The sequence below is a fragment of the Schistocerca cancellata genome, chromosome 1 (genome assembly GCF_023864275.1).
Source record: "Schistocerca cancellata isolate TAMUIC-IGC-003103 chromosome 1, iqSchCanc2.1, whole genome shotgun sequence".
NCBI classification, from domain to species: Eukaryota; Metazoa; Arthropoda; class Insecta; order Orthoptera; family Acrididae; genus Schistocerca; species Schistocerca cancellata.
The window spans coordinates 367,531,120-367,553,406 of NC_064626.1; the positions used below are offsets into that span (position 1 = coordinate 367,531,120).

At 42.9% G+C, this 22,287-nt stretch overlaps 1 protein-coding gene across 2 annotated transcripts in view; it reads left to right on the forward strand.

Moving 5' to 3' along the window:
* LOC126174792 (chitinase-like protein EN03) overlaps window positions 1-22,287 on the forward strand; it is a 165,016-nt gene that overhangs the window by 128,131 nt on the left and 14,598 nt on the right. For both annotated transcript variants that reach the window (XM_049921174.1, XM_049921182.1), the window contains exons 2-4: window positions 7,975-8,213; window positions 16,667-16,799; window positions 19,231-19,403. In XM_049921174.1, the coding sequence (XP_049777131.1) occupies window positions 7,975-8,213; window positions 16,667-16,799; window positions 19,231-19,403 (545 nt within the window). The remainder of the gene's footprint in view (window positions 1-7,974; window positions 8,214-16,666; window positions 16,800-19,230; window positions 19,404-22,287) is intronic.

The following is a 22,287-nucleotide window of genomic DNA, read 5'->3' on the forward strand; positions in this document are numbered from 1 at the left end:
TCTTCAACTGAGGATGAGGATAGGAGGGGCGTGTGGTCAGCACACCGCTCTCCCGGTCGTTATGATGGTTTTCTTTGACCGGAGCCGCTACTATTCGGTCGAGTAGCTCCTCAATTGGCATCATAAGGCTGAGTGCACCCCGAAAAATGGCAACATAGCATGGCGGCCCGGATGGTCACCCATCCAAGTGCCGGCCACGCTCGACAGCGCTTATCTTCGGTGATCTGATGGGAACCGGTGAATCCACTGCGGCAACGCCGTTGCCAGATCTAACACATGAAATGCGGAAAATGTAGCGTTGTTAGGGAATCACCATACTATTTCAACGTTCAAGAATGTCCACAACAAACATCATTAGTTCTGGCTTGGCATCAGGCCGTTGCAACAGTTGTAATCGGATTGAGTACAACTATGATTTTTTCGGAGTACTCATTGCATGATAGTCGTAGGAATTTGGAATTCCTGAGGGACCCTCCAAAGATAATTGTGTGATGAACGCTGGAAAGTTTTCCATATACCATCTGTCTGGTTCAGTTTTCCATAATCGGCCAGAATAATGCTTCTTCACATTTTTACTTGCTGTCTGCATGAAACTGCTCTAGCACCAGCGATTCGAGGACTGGGAGGTGGTTCGAACCATTACTGCGGTTGGAAGTTCCATTTCACCTGAATGTCAAGTTTGATAGAAAGTAACCAACCCATAGACTGCTTAACGCCTGCCAGTGTGCTATATCCTTTGTTTCACCTGAAACATCTGACCATTAAAATTGGATGGATGGCAAATAACGACAATTTATCGACTGTGCGTGTACATTATAGCAGGGAGGATACATGAAATTAGTAGCGGATTTTGAGGAATTCAGGGTGTGAAATTCAGTACTCGGTTCTGCCTCCTCCGGCAGCAACAACGGCTCTAACCCGACCGGGCATCAAATCGAACTGAGATGGCAGAACAGGATTGGTTACGTTATTAGATGCTGCTTCAACCCTTTACCAGGGTTCCTTAATCGTAGTGACTGGCGAATGGAGGAGTGCCACTCTCTCGGCAATTCAGGACCAGATGTTTTAAGTGAGTAACAGAACAATACGATTGAGCAACTCCTCAAGGGTCTTTGAGAAGATGCTTATTTTACTACGCTTGGCGCAGCCATCGGCTAAGAAGTAATACGCACTACTGAAAATGTCTAAGGCGTTAAACAGGTTTAGCCAGTGAACAATATTTCTTTGAGGGTTGACTGATAACCTGTGTATCCAAGTTTAGAGCGTTCACTGATGCTGCAGGTCAGCAACTTCGAAAATCTGCTTTCCCAGTCCTAACTTGTGTTCCGTCTCTAACAATATCTTCGTCCACGGAACGTTAAAACCTCATTTTCCTTTATTTTTTATCTTCACGTGACGCTATACAGCGAATATACGCTATCTGACGAAAAGTATCCGCCCACTGTTAGTGCTTCCGATGTTCCATTAGGCGCTAAATCCTTCGACTTTTCCTTCAGAGTTTTCTCAAACATCAAGTTTTCCAATCGCTTGTGTACAGCCTCGATGATATGCTGGGGACACTTTCAGTGAGGTGTCAATGTCTGCCGGCCGCGGTGGTCTAGCGGTTCAGGTCGCAGGTTCGAATCCTGCCTCGGGCATGGATGTCTGTGATGTCCTTAGGTTAGTTAGGTTTAAGTAGTTCTAAGTTCTAGGGGACTGATGACCACAGATGTTAAGTCCCATAGTGCTCAGAGCCATTTGAACCATTTTGTCAATGTCTGTGGAGCAATGGTAGCCCATTTTTCACCAAGAGCCGAAGCTAAAGAAGGTCGCGATGTTGGATGCTGTGGTCTGGAGCGAAGCAGACGTTCTAACTCAACTCAGACGTGTTCCACTCCGTTGGGTTCAGTTCTGGACTCTGCGCAGGCGAGTTCATTTCAGGGATGTTATTACTCTACAAACCATTATCTCAAAGATGCTGCTTTGGGACAGGATGCACTGTCGTGCTGATGTAAAAAAACACCGTCTCCGAATCGTTCCTCTGCTGCATGCAACAGCCAGTGCTGTAAAGTGTGTTCATAGGCTATTCTTCTACATTTAGTGTTTTCTTACATGCAATAAGGAGACGACAACCTGGTCACGAAGAATACCTCCATACCGTAACACCATTTCTATGCCGTAATAACATGTCCATTTACTGTCAGCACCACACGCGATGGCAGATAACGCTCTCCAGAGTTTCACCAAACACAAAACCTTCCATTGCACTGCGTGACTCATCACTCCAAATCACTTGTCCCGAGTCGTCGACTCTCCAGTGGCGTCTCCCTTTATACCTCCTCAACCGTCGTTTAGCATTTGCTGCAGGAATGTGTGACTTACGAGGAGCCACTCGACCACTGTATCCCACTGTTTTTGACTCGCTACGCTCGGTAAGCGTACTAGATGGGCTGGTGCTAGCACTTCGGGACTCACGAGTCATTCCTTCCGCTGATTTCATGCGATGTTCGGCGGTCCCTGTCCTTCAGTACATGAGGTCTGTCTGGTCCCGGTTTATGTGTGGTTGTTCTTTCGTGTTTCCACTTCACAACGTCATGACAGTGGTTTAAACGCTACTATGCATTTTTTGTTTGGACCAGAAGAGAATAGAAGCTTTCGAAATGTGGTGCTACAGAAGAATGGTGAAGATTAGATGGGTGGATCGCATAACTAATGAGGAGGTATAGAATTGAATTCGGGAGAAGAGGAGTATGTGGCACAACTTGACAAGAAGAAGGGACCGGTTGGTAGGACATGTTCTGAGGCATCAAGGGATCACAAATTTAGAATTGGACGGCAGCGTGGAGGGTAAAAATCGTAGAGGGAGACCAAGAGATGAATACACTAATCAGATTCAGAGGGATGTAGGTTGCTGTAAGTACTGGGAGATGAAGAAGCTTGCACAGGATAGAGTAGCATGGAGAGTTGCATCAAACCAGTCTCAGGACTGAAGACCACCACAACAACAACAACATGCATTTTTTACTCAGGTGACATCCATGTTCGAGGTCACTGAGCTCTGCTGACCGACCCATTCTGCTCTTACTGCTTCCCTGCTGATAACACAATATTCCCCGCTTCCTTCGTATTGTGGGATCAGCCTCTCCTAACACCTAATGGTCGATTTCGCATTACATAGGAGTGTCTGGATACTTTTGGCCGCGCGGGGTAGTCGAGCGGTCTACCGTCCTGTCACGGTTCGCGCGGCTCTCCTCGTCGGAGGTTCGAGTCCTCCCTCGGACATGGGTGTATGTGTTGTTCTTAGCGTAAGTTAGTTTAAGTTAGATTAAGTAGTGTGTAAGTTAATGGATCGATGACTTCAGCGGTTTGGTTCCATAGAAGCTTACCACAAATTTCCAGAACACTTTTGATCAGATAGTATCGGATATTATTATAGAAAGTTTGTAAACATTGTCACACGTCGTATCTCTGTGCGCTTCTTTTCAGTAGCTATAGGGAGCCTTTAAAGAGCACACTTTCCATTGGAAAATGCTGTCGCTGCGTCAATATCTCGGTAGACGAAATACTTTTGAGTCATGAAGATACATCAAGGTACTTGAATCCTTGCGTCCTTTCACTTACCGAAAATCTTATTTCGGTATCTTGAACGTTTCACGAAGTATCTGGGGTGCCCACATTATGTAAGGCAGCATATGTGTTATTTATCGCATGCTCCAGTCACGCAGCGTAGTATAAGTCAACACATTTGGCCTTTTACTCTCAGTAGACACTATGAGACAAGGGAAAATTTCACACTATAAAAACTTTAGCTGCACTTAGAATTATGTGGAAAAAGTTTTACATGTAAATAAACCAGGTTACTATGATAGCCCAGTCCCAAAACAAGACTAGTGGGAGCTTGAAAATCACGGTCTATTCATATTAGAATAGTGTTCTTTCCTTTATCTGTATAAATTTATTGCCACAAAAATATCGTCGGATATCTTTAGTAGTAATAATGAAGAGCTTCCAGTATGCTTCATTTCTTTCTGTTGGACGTCATTTCGGCGGATTCCGTGCATATCGAGTGAGATGAGTAACTGCTTAGTGTTACCGACTGATTAATAAATGTGGAGTCAAGTGACTTATCTGTGTCACTGGGAGGCGCAAGAACGTGTGAATTGATATAATGTGTACTCTGTTAGTTGTGGCGGCAAGAGAGACTGGAGAAAAAATAATAGTCACTCCCATTGAATAACTCCAACGAGCCACAGAACTTAACGTCTCTGAGCGACAGACGGAATGCCAACAACAGAGTCATATTGACTCATGCTGTGACAAACAAGACCAGGACGTTGGTGTTTATTCTGATGATCAGTTCCTTAAAGTCACCACCGCTTCTTCTCTCGCAGCCCAAGGCAAAGTACTGGCGATAATACACTATCCACCACCAGGATCCGCACAAGCTATTCCGAAACACATCCATGCTCACTCATACACAGACATTGCAGCGTCGTCTACGCCATCGCGGCCACTCGCTAAGTGGACGATATAATTTGTACTTGTCGGATAATTGAGTCGCGTAGGAACTCAGTATGGCAAACACGATGCGACAGCTGTAAACTGACTTCTCCTCTCTTCGGCGATAAATGTGATAGTCATCAGATGAAGCTGACAACGGTTCTCGCCGAATTCACTTGTATTCCTAAACGGCACAGAAAATTTCGCCTTCTCCTATGGAAAACGCTGAGATAAAATCATAAAAAAGTTACTACAGTGAACGATCTGTAATATGGACTAGCTGTAGCGAATTAATTTAAGTACATATCGAGCAGTTTATTAGCTTAAAATCTGCCTCGAATACACGAGTAGATACATTAAACTTACCAACGTTGTTTGCCACTTTACAGAACGAGATATAAAATAACAGACTCATTATCTTCCTTCGGATTCGTGAGAGTTCTTTTCATTGCAGGAGGGATACCAAAATTAGGAAGCATCTCGCTTTTCTTACTAGGTATTTCATTTCTTTCGATGTAATATTACTGGTACCTTATCGTAAAGGACACTTAAAAATGTGCTTTCAGTCGTTCCTATAGAAAAATTCATCGCTTTGTTAAATTAATTGTATTGGTCCTCTTTTCATTTGCGTTTTAACTCGTAATGTCATTTCACGGACCGTGGCCTGAACCGGTAAGTTACAATGAATCATCTGATGACTACCTAGTAAGTTCGGGGAAAGACGGAGGCAAAACAACACACACACAAACACCACATAAAACACATATGCAGATATTTCGTCTTGATAATGATAGTATATTCTTGGGACGTGTCGTATGAAGCATAAAAAAAGACATAAACAGTCAGCGTTTCATCATTTAAAACGTGAATGACATACTTGCACGCCATCCAAAAACATTGATTATTATTAATGAAATTAAGAACTGCTATGTTTTAAATGAGCATCGTGTATGCAAATATGAAGGGCCCCTTTCATGAGGACAAACTGAAATATTTGTTCGCTTGTAATAAATAATTTTATTGTTCTTTATGTCCTCTTGCTATAGTCACAAAGCAAATTCTAGTGAACACTTTGAGTTTCTCTTCTCGCTATCCACGGTTTCACCCACTATCGTTCCCATTTCTCTTTTTTTTCAAGCAATGCTCTCGCCAGCAACATATGCTATTGTACATGCGATTAACTGTTCGGCATCCATTACCGACCAAATACGACGAAAAATTTTACCGTAGTGTTACAGCTCCAGTGAGGTTTGAAGAAAGTTTTGAGAAAGACTTTTTACAATGTAATACAGGCATCAGGTTTCATGCATTTGTGTCGGCCAGCAATAGAACTACATTGCTGACGTCACACAAACGAGCGCTCAGGCCTGTATTTATCGTAGGCCACGTGTAATCATTACATACGAAGTCAAGCAATCCAACCGACCACTGACAGTATACACTCGTTTAAGGTCATTAAAATTGTAAAGTAAACATAAACCTCAGTTGGCCACCAATTCTTTGCAATCAATTATCACTACATTCTAGCGACATACCACACATATGCAGCTGTTAGATAATGGGAGTTGTAGTAATCATCCGATTACATTACCTGTTCAGCATTGAATGTTGCTTGCTTTCCACGATCAATTATGCACACATCGTGTGTCTGACGTACACGGAACATAGGCGAACTAACAGCAAATACGTAACTCACGGATCTTTTTTGTCTCCATTTATTGGGTTTCGGGCACAGGCTGAAAGTAACATATAGCAACAAGTCTGTTCTCAACTCACGTCCCGGCCACCGGGCAACCGCCTATGCCCTCGTGGATCCGTTCACTGCCTACAGCACACAGCGCGTGAACAAATAGAGACTTCCCAAACTAGAGAGACATGCCACACTTGCGAGCGGGAAGGCAGAGGGAGTGGTGCCAACCTAGATGGAAAGTCGAAATACTGCCACTATCGGTACAGAAGAGATGTAAGTACACTACTGGCCATTAAAATTGCTACACCACTAAGTTGATGTGCTACAGACGCGAAATTTAACCGGCAGGCAGAAGATGCTGTGATATGCAAATGATTAGCTTTTCAGAGCATTCACACAAGGTTGGCACCGTTGGCGACACCTACAACATGCTGACATGAGGAAAGTTTCCAACCGATTTCTCATACAAAAACGGCAGTTGCCCGGCGTTGACTGGTGAAACGTTGTTGCAATGCCACGTGTAAGGAGGAGAAATGCGTACCATCACGTTTCCGACTTTGATAAAGGTCGGATTGTAGCCTATCGCGATTGCGGTTTATCGTATCGCGACATTGCTGCTCGCGTTGGTCGAGATCCACTGACAAGTTAGCGGAATACGGAATCAGTGGGTTCAGGAGAGTAACACGGAACGCCGTGCTGGATCCCAACGGCCTCGTATCACTAGCAGTCGAGATGACAGGCATCTTATCCACATGGCTGTAACGGATCGTGTAGCCACAGCTCGATCCATGAGTCAACAGATGGGGACGTTTGCAAGACAAGAACCATCTGCACGAATAGTTCGACGACGTTGGCAGCAGCATTGACTATTAACTCGGAGACCATGGCTGCAGTTAGCCTTGACGCTGCATCACAGACAGGAGCGCCTGTGATGGTGTACTCAACGACGAACCTGGGTGCACGAATAGCAAAACGTCATTTTTTCGGGAGCGTCCGGGTTTTGTTTACAGCATCATGTTGGTCGCATCCGTGTTTGGCGACGTCGCCGTGAACGCATATTGGGATCGTGTACTCGTTATCGCCATACTGGCGTATCACGCGGCATGATGGTATGGGGTGCCATTGGTTACACGTCTCGGTCACCTCTTGTTCGCATTGACAGCACTTTGAAGAGTGGACGTTACATTTCAGATGTGTTACGACCCGTGGCTCTACCCTTCATTCGATCCCTGCGAAACCCTACATTTCAGCAGAATAATGCACGACCGCATGTTGCAGGTCCTGTACGGGCCTTTCTGGATACAGAAAATGTTAGACTGCTGCCCTGGCCAGCACATTCTCCAGATCTCTCACCAATTGAAAACGTCTGGTCAATGGCGGCCGAGCAACTGGCTCGTCACAATATGCCAGTCGCTACTCTTGATGAACTGTGGAATCGTGTTGAAGCTGCATGGGCAGCTGTACCTGTACACGCCATCCAAGCTCTGTTTGACTCAATGCCCAGGCGCATCAAGGCCGTTATTACGGCCAGAGGTGGTTGTTCTGGGTACTGATTTCTCAGGATCTATGCACCCAAATTGCGTGAAAATGTCAGTTGTAGTATAATATATTTGTCATATGCATTTCTTCTTGGTGTAGCAATTGTAATGGCCAGTAGCATATTTAAATGCCTGTATACATGAACTACGTTATTTTTGTTGTTCTTCAACTGTAATGCCATGACATATCCAACATCCTTGTTAAAGTGATCAACAGATGAATAAAACTGCCACTACTAGTGCTGTTGAGTCTGATGTATGTTGCAGAGCCACACCGTATGCTCGTGTCGGAGATCGAGCCCAGCCTGACCTACTGCACGCACCTCATCTACGGCTACGCGACCATCGACACGGACAGTTACAAGGCGGTGGCGCGGCACGAGGGCGAGGGCACCAACTACACCAGCGTGGTGGAGCTCAAGAGACGCTTCCCTGCGCTCAACGTGCTGCTCTCCATCGGCGGAGGGAGCGCCGACTCTGGCCAACGGGAGAAGTACCTGCACCTGGTGAGCGTCGCATCTACATCTACATTTATACTCCGCAAGCCAACCAGCGGTGTGTGGCGGAGGGCACTTCACGTGCCACTGTCATTGCCTCCCTTTCCTGTTCCAGTCGCGTATGGTTCGCGGGAAGAACGACTGCCGGAAAGCCTCCGTGCGCACTCGAATCTCTCTAATTTTACATTCGTGATCTCCTCGGGAGGTATAAGTAGGGGGAAGCAATATATTCGATACCTCATCCAGAAACGCACCCTCTCGAAACCTGGACAGCAAGCTACACCGCGATGCAGAGCGCCTCTCTTGCAGAGTCTGCCACTTGAGTTTGATAAACATCTCCGTAACGCTATCACGCCTACCAAATAACCCTGTGACGAAACGCGGACCTTCTCTATCTCCTCTGTCAACCCGACCTGGTACGGATCACACACTAATGAGCAATACTCAAGTATAGGTCGAACGAGTGTTTTGTAAGCCACCTCCTTTGTTGATGGACTACATTTTCTAAGGACTCTACCAATGAATCTCAACCTGGCACCGGCCTTGCCAACAATTAATTTTATATGATCATTCCACTTCACTTTGGTCAACAGCTGGGGTGGATTGAACTTACCGACAGCGGACGTCCGCATTGACCTGTGATTACGTGATGATTTGGCACGTAATGTCAGACATTCAAAATCAAAGAAGGGTCGTCGAACAGACACACACAACTACAGACTGATAACGCCAAAGTTGGTCTGTTGTAGAATTTTGGAACCTGTTTTATGTTTGTCATTTGTGGAGGTCAAAAATGTTCTTTGTAAGAATCTACATGGATTTCGGAACTACGATCATTTGAAACACAGTTCACTTTATTCGTCCACAAGCCTTGAATGCGTATACACACCAGCGCCCAGTTTGAAGCCATGTTTCTGGATTTCCAGGAACTAATTCGATACAGTTTAGCATTTTCATTTTGTGTTTGGAGTGAAGAATTCATGGGACACAGAACATTGCATGTCATTCTTAACAAATCTTCAGTCATAAAACTAACTTTGGGCATATTGCAAGAGCGTGGTCTAGATCCATGAATATTAACTGTATAATGTATATAAGGTCTTCGGAAATTCTCGTTACAAACTTCTACGACATCTAGAACGAAGTGATTGCATGATATTTCGAACAGGAATCCATGTCTGGAAATGTACTGTTTCTATTACAAGACGCTTTCAATTCAAATGTTTAATTGAACCACTTCTCCTTAAGGAACTGATTTACGCATGATTCAGAACAATTATTAGGTAAAAATTCGAAAGAAAACAAAACGAAACATCCATTTATAACTTAAACTCATTTATTTGTACTAACTCTTAAACATTATGTGTTTACATTATTCCAAAACAAAAAAGAACACAGCGTACTCGATGGATACAACAAAACTGATGCATTCCAACAGCGGCACGATGTGACGACCACCGACGTTGTTAGACATTTTACCCATGAATCGTGTCCTGGTATTCACTCGCCATCCCATCTGGTGTCGCTTCAACTTCTAGTGCAGCGGCCAGGACTCGTGCCAACAGGTCTTCCTCTCTCGCAGCAAGGCAGGCGTTAAGAGACATGAGGTGACCGTCTGACGTATTACATATCATCCTGTCTACCCTATTGTATGTCAGGACAAGCAACTCTGAGACATCTCCCTTTCTCTCAGAAGACGTGGGCGCGTTAAACAACTGAATAGAAACCGTCGGTTTCCGTACGTGGATTCCTATTCAAAATATTATGTACTCACTATCGTCTACAAGTCCTACACGTTCTTAACGGGAATTTCCGAACATCGTGTATAAATGGCCTAATGAGTGTGAGAAGCTCGACGAGGCTGTTCGATCACTGTGATGTATACCCAGAAATCGTAACGTTAGGAAATTGTAGCGACACTCACGAAGGCCTGTAGCCTATCGGCACTTCGTGCAGGGATTGTCAACATAAACAAATGCAACATATTGCACATAAATAGGCGGAAAGGCATTTTATTGTACACACATCAAAAAAAAGTTTTGCATCACCCCAGTTCCCGGAACTCCTGAAGATAGACGTTGACTGTGGATATTGTATCAAAGATATAGTCCATTTGACTGTTCAGAGATGTCACTAAACCCGCTAAAAGATGTAAACAAACTTGCATGAGCAGCCCCTATTAGATGGTGTCCGACAGCTGATCTGTTACAGTAATTCCTCCAGGAAGGAGGTACACGGCTCGTATTGTCTGTAGTTCAACCATACCTAGAAGGTCAGTACCTCGGGTCGATCACAACCACATTGTAAGTTTGTGCCAGGAAGGGCTTTCAGCAAGGGAAATGAACAGGCGTCTCGGAGTGAACCAGAGCGATATTGTTAGGACATGGGGGAGATACAGAGAGACAGGGACTGTCGATGATATGCCTCGCGCAGGCCGCCCAAGGGCTACTACTGCAGTTGATGACCGCTACCTACGAATTATGGCTCGGAGGAACCCTGACAGCAACGCCACCGTATTGAATAATGCTTTCCGGCAGCCACAGGACGTCGTGTTACGACTCAGACTGTGCGCAACAGGCTGCATGATGCGCAGCTTCACTCCCGACGTTCATGGCGAGATCCATATTTGCAACCACGACACCGTGCAGCGCGGTACAGATGGGCCCAACAACATGCCGAATGGACTCAGGATTGGCATCACGTTCTCTTCACCGATGAGTGTCGCATATGCCTTCAACCAGACAATCGTCAGAGCCGTGTTTGGAGGCAACCCGGTCAGGCTGAACGCCTTAGACACACTGACCAGAGAATGCAGCAAGGTGGAGGTGCCCTGCTGTTTTGAGGTGGCATTATGTGGGGCCGACGTACGTCGCTGTCAGTCATGGAAGACTCCGTAACGGCTGTACGATACGTGAATGCCGTCCTCCGATTGATCGTGCAACCATATTGGCACCATATTCACGAGACACTCGTCTTCATGGAAGACTATTCGCGCCCACATCGTGCACATCTGGTGAATGACTTCCTCCAGGATAACGACATCGCTGTATTAGAGTGGTCAGCATGTTCTCCAGACATGAACCCTGTCTAACATGACTGGGATGTACTGAAAAGGGCTTTTTGTAAGCGACCTGATCCACCAACCACTCCGAGGCATCTACGCCGAATCGCCGTTCAGGAGTGGGACAATGTGGACCGACAGTGCCTTGATGAACTTGTGAGTAGTATGTCACAACGAATACAGGCATACATCAATGCAAAAGGACGTGTTACTGGGTATTAGAGGTACCGGTGTGTACAGCAATCTGGACCACCATCTCTGAAGGTCCCGCTGTATGGCGGTACAACATCCAAGGTGTGGTTTTCATGAGGAATAAAAAGGGCGGAAATAATGTTTATGTTGATCTCTATTCCAGTTTTCTCTACAGGTTCCGGAACTCTCGGAACCGAGGTGATGCAACACTTTTTTTGATGTGTTTATTATTAGACAACTGCTAAACTAGCACTGGAAGCAGTCACATCCATTAAATACAGTATGTAGGAGTATACGAACAGATCTATTTAAAATCGAACTATCACACAAACTAATACTGCATAAGACAGATACCAGAGAGATTCATCAGGAGAATCCCCAGGAAGTGTACTTGACCTACAAAAGTGGTAGTTTACAACTGTCGATTAATACTTTAATAGTGATCGTCAGTCTAGGACGCACACCGGATAGGATTGAGAGAAGAAACAGAGAAGTTTCTAGGAAGAGCACGGAATTTTGTCACAGGTTCGTTTAGTAAGGACGAAAGTGTCTCGCACATGCTCATCCAGCTCCAGCAACAGACGTTACAGGAGATGTCGTTTACTGTTCAAATTCTATGAGCGTAAGTTCGTAAATGAGCCACCCAGTATATTGCTTCCACCTACGCTTATCTCAGGAAAGTACAATGAGAGCACGTTTTGAGAGATTAGAGCTCACAAGGAAAATTATGAAAAATCGTTCTCCTCATGTATCAGTCGCAACTGCAAAATGAAACTTGGAAAGTGACTCTGCTGCGTAATGTACTTCGCGCCACACAACATAACGTGGCTTGTGGAGTCTGCATGGAGCAGCACAAGAAGATTAGAGGTTAACATACCAACGGCGAGGAAATCACTAGAGACGGTGATTTTCGGACTGGAAACGACGAGGAAGGAAACTGGTCGTCTCGTTTTCAAAAGAAATCAATGCTTATGTATATATGAAAGGCTAGACGGGGATTTTTGCCTCCCGAATGCGAGTCCCGTGTCTTGACAACTGCACCAGCTCACTCTGTCGACAAACAGAGAATACAGAATACTGACATTTCTTTTGTTTTCTGACATTTATTTTATTTTCTTTATCTAGATTAGCTTCAAAGTTCACAGCTCTGTTGTAAGTTGGCGGAGACAACGAATGATAAATACGAATCGTATAATTCTCGTTACGGTGTATTTCACGCGCACTGGATTTTTGTTGGTGCTTTGTGCCCGTCATCTTGTTTAAGTCGTAGGTAAGGCAGACGGGTAGATTAATAAGTTTAATATTTTCTGCAACTGTGCACGAGACTCGCTGAGTTTAGGACGTTAGATTGTGGAGCATGCTCTATAAGTCCCGTAGACGTCATTAACTATTGGGAGACACGCAAGGTTTGGAGGAATAATGTCAATACTTCTAATATTGCGACTTATTAAAATGTGGATCAGCGTTTGTGGTCGAAAGACGAAACATACTTTTTATACTCTCTGGAAGAAAACAGTTCCAGAACCTGGTAATTTACGGGCTAGATCAGTATATTACCTGGGGAGTCATGACTGTAATCACCAGACTCGCGTCCCCAAATTACCACTGTTACTGTAAGCCGTAAAATTCGAGCGACGTACTTAAGACACCGGACTGTCATTGGAGACGACCCGGGTTCAGACCTGCATCCGGCAGCTCACGATTTCTCTAGATCGCTAGAGGCAGATTCCTGGTTGGTTCCTTTGAAAATGACATGGCCGATTTCCTTCCCCGAACTTGGGCTCTACATCTAATGGCCTTGACATCGACGTGATATTAAGTTCTAATCTTCCTTCTTACATCTGCATCTACATCAGTACTCCACAAGCCACTCGTCAGTGTGTGGTAGAGGGCACCTCTGGTACCGAAAACAGGATAAAAGCGAAACTGGCTCTTCCAGAATGTGACTGTCAAGTCTTATGTAAGAACGGTAGAAGCGTAGTCTTCTGTGTGACTTTATACTGCCAGCTGTATTCTAAGCGCCGAAGCAGTTCACGAAAATGTGTCATCAGAAATGTCACAGTCGCTGCTGTAGTTCCCTTCAGTGTGCATCTAGGTTCATAGGTAGGTTCGTGTGAGATTCTAATTCCGTGTATAGGTAGATTCGTGTGCGTATCTATTTTTCATTTAGGCAGTTGTCCTATAGAGTTTCTGGTGCGTGAAGGAAATAACAGAACTATTACTGTCTCACGCGTCCCCGAGCGATTTATGAAGTTTTCCATAACGATCTGTGTCATTAAGTTTGTGATCAGCGCAATATCACGACAGGCGGTTGCGGTCCTCCGCCGGCCGGAGTGGCCGAGCGGTTCTAGGCACTACAGTCTGGAACCGCGGGACTGCTACGGTCGCAGGTTCGAATCCTGCCTCGGGCATGGATGTGTGTGATGTCCTTAGGTTAATTAGGTTTAAGTAGTTCTATGTTCTAGGGACTGACGACCTCAGGAGTTAAGTCCCAAAGTGCTCCGAGCCATTTGAACCATTTTTGCGGTCCTCCAGTAATTTGTCGAACTCCAAGAAGTAGTTTGAGTAATACAGGAGATTTAGGTGTCCTGTGACAAGCTAGTAAGATACTTTAATTCTTCAGGTTTTCCCGGCGAGGTGTTGTCATGTTGATTAATCGGGTTTATGCTGCACACGATAGGCATAAATACGGACTCGTTCCACACTGGAATCAGTATCAGACAGCACCTGAAGAAGACTGCGAGACACGCAGTTGAAATATCGTACAGGAAAGAAGCGAATAACTGGCGGAAACCCGATTAATCAACATAGTAAGATACTACTCATTATATTCAGCTAAAATTAAAGTTTCGGAAACTACCTGTTCGTGTTTATTTCTCGTGTCTCTGCACATTTTATGCCTTCCATTTCGTTCTTCTATTCCCAGAGGCCGCTGAAACGCTGTACATTGAGTACTCACGAAATTACCTACCTGACAAATCATTTATTCGAACCCGAACGTTGACGTCGACTTCAATGATTCGTAAGGCTCCTCTTATACTGTGATTCCTCGACTGCAATGCACCAAATGTGTGTCTCGTCGTAAGTGCAACTGTGATGAATGTTCGTACCATTATGTATGATTACATAACACAAAAGGCAATGTAAAACCCTGTATCGCCCCGTGGTATACTCTTCTGCCATTGAGCCTAAAGTCTCAGTGCGGAGTACGTGACACAGTCCACTGTCTCTTATGCCTTCACTCCATGAGACACTGGGTAGTGGTTTACATTTTACCTGGGAACTTAGGTAACACGTATTTCCAGTTTCTTTGCTTTTACTACACCAGCTTGATTTTATAGGTACTTAAGATCACATGTCTTTCTCTGTATTTCATCCCTCTTTCACAAAAAACATGAGCATCGTATTCCACCTTATATGATGAAAAGCGTCTTCCAAGTCAAAAATTTCATCAAGGTCTGCCGTTTTTCTTTGATTTTCAAGTATATATATATTACCAAATGCAAATAAAAATTACTTCTTTGGTCTATTACTGGGGCCAAATAAATGTTCATCCAATGCATTTTCAAGTTTTCTTTCTGTTCATCGTCACACATTTACGAGTGGGTAATTTACATGTTATATTAGATGACACTCCTCTAGTTCCATCACTTAGCCACTCAACCTTCTTCTGTACTGTGATGATAAATACTCTATCGAATTTTAGGGAGATGTTCCATGCTTTACAGACATTGAAAACCAAGCGCTAGCGAGGATTGGACCTGGATGAGGAAGGAAATCGACCGTGACCTTGTCAAAGAAACTGTTCTAGTTTTCGGTTTAATCGGTTTAGAAAAATCCAAATTTCCAAAGTGGGTCGGCATATGGTTGCGAACAAGTCCTAATTCAGCACACAGCCTACAGCAGCGTTTATCCCACCGGGTACTCCTCTGCTCGTTGTGTGATTTTATGCTAAACCCAGTCTTTAAGTTTCCAAATCCATATAGGCTGTAATACAATTCATAATTAAATGTGTAAAAAAACTAGCTGATTAGACCCATTGTGCTGGTCTGTTATCAAATCCTTTATAACCACTTACCTTGTATCTAATCATGATCGGTGCAGTGGTTTGGCGGTAGTACGTGCGTACATGACAAACCGTAAAAACACAATAGTCCTAATGTCATAACACCAAAGGTATCCGCCATTTTTCATTTATACTTTCGCTTAGAGTTTTTAGTTATCATGAAAACAGAAGAACCTGTCAGAAAGGCTGAACAAGAGTTCGAGACAAATTCTAGCTCGCTGTAAAATGTTCAGTGGAGTTCAAGAATTGAATAGGACCATTACTGAAATGCTGTTATCGAAAATAAAATGACGCACCTACCTCCAGCGATTCTCAATAATTTCTTAAAAATTTTAGGGCTGTACCAGCAGGGAAGATCGAAATCATACGCTGCTACTCATAGCTAATTCTGGAAAAAAAGTCTTGAAATATAGCGTCATATGTAACACTACTTTTGTTATTCTGTAAACAAGAGAGTCTAAAGTTATCTCCATGTCCTTCCCCGAAAAATGGTACATTCCTATTTGACATTAGGAAATAAAAACTATTTTTGAATAGAATATATCTCGTGAAGCACATTGGTCTTACAAAAAGTAATTTATAAGGGACACAAACTGTCTCGACTGCAAAAACATTTATTTTAATGTTAACCGGTTTCGGTCAGTTTTTGACCATCCTCGGACCGTCATACCATGATGGTAGGCGGTGGCAGTGAATGGAGTGGGTGTTGTAGCTAAAACACCCGCTTCGTTCACTGCCACCGCCTACCATCATGGTACGAGGGTCTGAGAATAGTCAAAAACTGAGCGAAACAGGTTACCATCAAAATAAATGTTTTTGCGGTCGAGACTGTTTGCGTCTATTTTTAAAGTATTTTTGAATAGTTTCAGACAGGGTACTAGTGTGACGAAGAAAACAAGTATACTTTCTTGTAAGGCGAAAAAACAAAACTACAGTTAACATATTTAAAATTGTATTGGTCAGAAAATAGCAAACAGCAAAATAAAACTGCACTGTACGTCAAATGGTGAAGTTCTAACAAGTAAAGTTCTGTACTGTTACATAAAACAATTAAATATGCAACACCTACGATGATGATGTTAGAGAAATAATAATTTAGACTTTGAAAAGTATTTACTTTTAACCTTATTTCTTATTTTCTAGCTTGAAAGTGATGAGCACAGAAGAAGTTTTGTGAAATCTGTGAAAGACCTTCTTAAGCAATACCACTTTGACGGTATTGACATAGCTTGGGAATTCCCTATGAACAAGGAAAAGAAAGAACGAAGCACGCTTGGTAAGTACAGTAACGATACATAACTGTTGGTCTAAAAAAATTAGATTTATCTAATACATACAGACATCAAATGTTGTAGATATAGTAAGTACACACAATTTCATTGGTGTTTATGTTACACAGTATAGCGTATATTTAAACAAATATAATACTTGCTGGATAATATCAGTCTTACTGCTCTGGCGGAAAAAAATCACAGCATCAAGAGGCAGATGTGAAACATAAATGAAAGTTGGTAAGCGTGTTTCCACATCTGAAATATGACGTCTATTCAACTTGCACGCCAGTCGTGTAAGAGTGGTGCCAGTAGAGTCACTGTGAGGAGGCAAATCAGGTTTCCTTTAAACGTACGCTGTAGCGGTCGTGAGCATTAGTTACCTTTGAGACTGGACGTGGTGAGTTGATGTTAGTCAAGAATGCCTTTAAGATGACAAAAAGAAGCCATTATCAATACCTCACTGAATTTGAACGGGGTCGTGTAATAGGCCTATGAGAAGCTGGATGTTTCTTCTACGGTAATGCAGAAAGACTTTGCAGGAATGTACATGATTGCCGGCAATGGTGGTCACGAGAATGTACGATTCCAAGAAGATCGGGTCCGGCCGGCCATGTGGCACTACCCAGAGGGAAGACCATCGTGCTCGAGGTATAGCTGACCATCGTGCTCGAGGTATAGCTCTAGCGCAACGTATTGCATATCCAGCAGCCTTTTGAGCAGCAGTTGGCACCACAATGAGACAACAGCGTACATTCCACTGACCCTAAACCACCACCATTTGCGACTTCAGTGGTGTCAAGTGAGAGCTCATTGTAGAGCAATGTGTGATGAAATCTGGTTCTACTTCGGTGTTAGTGATGGTTGTGTTTTGGATAGGAGGAGGCCAGTTAGGTGCCTGCAAACAACCTGCTAGACACACTGGACCTACAGCTGCAGCTACGGAATGGGATGCGATTCCGTAAAACAGCAGGAGCAATCTCGTGGTTATCTCACACACCCTGACTAGAAAATTGTATGTCAACTTGGTGATTGAACCTGCTGTGCTGCCACTTATGAAGGGCATTCCATGGGGTGTTTTTCAGTAGGATAACGCTCGACCACATATTGCTGATGTAACTCGGCATGCCCTACACATTCTCGACATGCCTCAGCCTGCTCGTCCAGCAGATCTGTTTCCAATCGGGCACATATGGGACATCGTTGGGCGACAACTCCAGCGTCATCCACAAACAGCACTGACCGTCCCTGTATTGACTGACCAAGTGCAGAAGGCATGGAACTCCATCAGGCGAACTGACAGCCGGCACCTACACAACACAATACATCTGGAATTCAACATTCTGGCGGTTATGCCGGTTATTAAGGGGGGTAGGACGCCAAACGGGCCGACGTGGAGCAGGAAAGGCACCACAGGATATTTTAATTTCCACTGTCTATACTTTTACAAGTAAATTCATAAAACTCTGTCAGCATGACCAGGACGGATTCAGGATTCACACTCGTAGCAGCGGAAGTTCAAAAACATAACAAAATAATTTTTTTTACACGTGAAATTTCATCATTTTTTCACTTACTATTGGCTGCATTTGTTACTATAGGTATACTTTTCTTCATAAATAAGAGAGACTTTTCGATGGATTTTGCACAGCATACAAACCATACATACAGGTATCTGAAACTCTAGAATCTATTTAATTTATGAAAAAATGAATGAGCTGTTACGTTTTAAACTCTATGTTTATTTTGTAGTTAATTATCTCAATTTTTACCACAGTTTTTAATAGATTTGCAAAATTCTAGAGTTTCATACACCTGTAAGTATGGTTTGTATGCTGTGCAAAATTCATCAAAGAATTTCTCTTACGTGTGAAGAAAAATGTACCTATAGCAACAAATGCAGCCAACAGTAAGTGAAAAAATGATGAAATTTCATATCTAAAAAAAATTAATTTTGTTATGTTTTAGCACTTCCACTGCTCTGAGTGTGAATCCTGAACCCTTCCTGGTCATGCTGACAAAGTTTTATGAATTTATTTGTGAAAGTATAGACAGTAGACAATAAAATGTCATGTGGTGCCTCTCCTGCTCTAAGTTGGCCCGTCTAACGTCCTACCCCCCTTAATGTACCAGCATTTCACATTTGCAATGGCTTAACCAGTGCTTACATTACATTGTGATCTTGCAATGTAGAACACTTAAACCTAGACAAATGGTTCCCGAAATTTTGTTACTATATATTAATCATTTTTTGTGTAGCGATTTTTTTTCGTCAGTGTATATGACACGCTCACATGTTAGCACTACATTATTTGAAGGTAATGCTGCCCATTCAGTCATATACTCCTCTTAGCTGTTAGCTTGCAAAGGGAAGTAGCTATGCCCGGTTTAGTTTCATCCTTAACAGTTACTTATAATGTGCTTCATCTTGTTCAGGATCCATCTGGCACGGTTTCAAGAAAGTAATCGGCCTCGCACATAGCCACAAAGATGAGAAGGCAGACGAACATCGCAGGCAGTTCTCATCTTTGGTTCAGGAACTGAAAACATCTTTGAAAACTGAAAATGCCCTGCTGACCCTGAGCGTCATACCTTACATCAATCATACTGTAAGTATAAAACATTTCCCTGTGTCCTGAATACCGATCTCAAGTATTTTGCTGACTGCAAAGGCTATTTACAAATAATCGAATCACCATTCTGTTTAAATGAGAGAACTTTTCGCTGCCGGCTTAGTTCAAATAAAATAAAATTTCTATTTATTTTATTTGAATTTGCATAGCTGGATGGTTTCGGATATGTTATAATTCAAAATGCAAACCTGTGCATGCATACACAAACCACTGCGTGGAAACACTGGACAATCACTTTATTCGGCATACTTGTTATGTCTTTGTCTCCGACTCTCGTATCATAGCTGACGGCTTGAAATTACACTGCTCATGTCTAAATTGTCCAACTTCTTTTTTCTAAGCACATTATGAACACGCTCATGAACTGTGCACATATTCGCATTTGAGAATGAACTCACACCTGAGTCTATGTAAGTAGAAATATAATAAAAAGAATTTTTTACTCCATTCAGTAACAACCAGGGTGGAACATGTTAACATTTAAACAATCAATTGTGACTATATACTCAATTCGGAACCAATATAAATCAATTTTCATCGATGCATGCAGTGACTGGGCCAAGTATCTCAAGAAATAAGCGTCAAACGAAAAAACTACAAAGAACGAAACTTGTCTAGCTTGAAGGGGGAAACCAGATAGCGCTGTGGTTGACCCGCTAGTTGGCGCTGCCATAGGTCAAACGGATATCAACTGCGTTTTTTTAATAGGAACCCCCATTTTTTATTACACATTCGTGTTGTACGTAAAGAAATATGAATGTTTTAGTTGGACCACTTTTTTCGCTTTGTGATAGATGGCGCTGTAATAGTCACAAACATATGGCTCACAATTTTAGACGAATAGTTGGTAACAGGTAGGTTTTTTAAATTGAAATACAGAACGTAGGTACGTTTGAATATTTTACTTCGGTTGTTCCAATGTGATACATGTACCTTTGTGAAAGTATCATTTCTGAGAAAGGATGCTGTTACAGCGTGATTACCTGTAAATACCACATTAATGCAATAAATGCTCAAAATTATGTCCGTCAATCTCAATGCATTTGGCAATGCGTGTAACGACATTCTTGTCAACAGCGAATAGTTCGCCTTCCGTAATGTTCGCACATGCATTGACAATACGCTGATGCATGTTGTCAGGCGGTGTCGGTCGATAACGATAGCAAATATTCTTCAACTTTCCCCAAAGAAGGAAATCCGGGGACGTCAGATCCGGTGAACGTGCGGACCATGGTATGGTGTTTCGACGACCAATTCACCTGTCATGAAATATACTATTCAATACCGCTTCAACCGCACGCAAGCTATGTGCCGGACATCCATCATGTTGGAAGTACATCGCCATTCTGTCATGCAGTGAAACATCTTGTAGTAACACCGGAAGAACATTACGTAGGAAATCAATATACATTGCACCATTTAGATTGCCATCGATAAAATGGAGGTCAATTATCCTTCCTCCCATAATGCCGCACCATACATTAACCCGCCAAGGTCGCTGATGTTCCACTTGTCGCAGCCATTGTGGATTTTCCGTTGCCCAATAGTGCATATAAAACTGTTGGTGACTGACGCTTCGTCGCTAAATAGAACGCGTGCAAAAAATGTGTCATCGTCCCGTAATTTATCTTGTGCCCAGTGGAAGAACTGTACACGACGTTCAAAGTCGACGACATGCAATTCCTGGTGCACAGATATATGGTACGGGTGCAATCGATATTGATGTAGCATTCTCAACACCGACTTTTTTGAGATTCCCAATTCTCTCGCAACTTGCCTGCTACTGATGTGCGAATTAGCCGCCACAGCAGCTAAAACACCTACTTGGGCATCATCATTTGTTGCAGGTCGTGGTTGACGTTTCGCATGTGGCTGAACACTTCCTGTTTCCTTAAATAACGTAACTATCCGGTGAACGGTCCGGACACTCGGATGATGTCGTCCAGAATACTGAGCAGCACACATAGCACACGCCTGTTGGGCATTTTGATCACAATAGTCACACAACAACACGATATCGACCTTTTCCGCAATTGGTAAACGGTCCATTTTAACACGGGTAATGTATCACGAAGCAAATACCGTCCGCACTGGCGGAATGTTACGTGATACCACGTACTTATACGTTTCTGACTATTACAGCGCCATCTATCACAAAGCGAAAAAACTGGTCCTACTAAAACATTCATATTTCTTTACGTACTACACGAATATGTAATAAAAAATGGGGGTTCCTATTTTTAAAAAAACGCAGTTGATATCCGTTTGACCTATGGCAAATGTAGATCCAAGGAAACGACAAACCCATTGCACAGTGCTTATGATATCTTGAAATATCAACAAAACAATGTGTATTAGTTTTATGAAAATTTTTCCAGTCTTAATTACATGAACTACATTAACAATTTTCACAATATCTATAGTACTCTTCACATACATACACATTTATATACTCTGAAATACCTTGAAATTATGGTTAGTCAAATGGTGTCTTTGTCACTTGCTTATTATTAAAAAATTCAGAATTTTGTTCACAAAATTAGTAGTTATTACTCAATTTCAACAAATTATTACATTACTTCACACAGTATAATTTTATCTGTCTCCATTTATATAGCCTATCCACTATTTAATTTTCTGATTATGTCATGTCAGTACTTATAGGAATTTATTACTTTATACATTTGCATATTTTATATTTCATTCCTGTAAAAGAACACATATATTTCACTTGTGTGAAACAGCTTTTCTACCCATTTTGGGTTTTGGTGCCCATGTGTCAAGCGTATTCATAGAACTCATTTCCACTTTCTTCCTCTTCAGTACTTTAGGTTCCTTTAGAATTATTATCCAAGCTTTC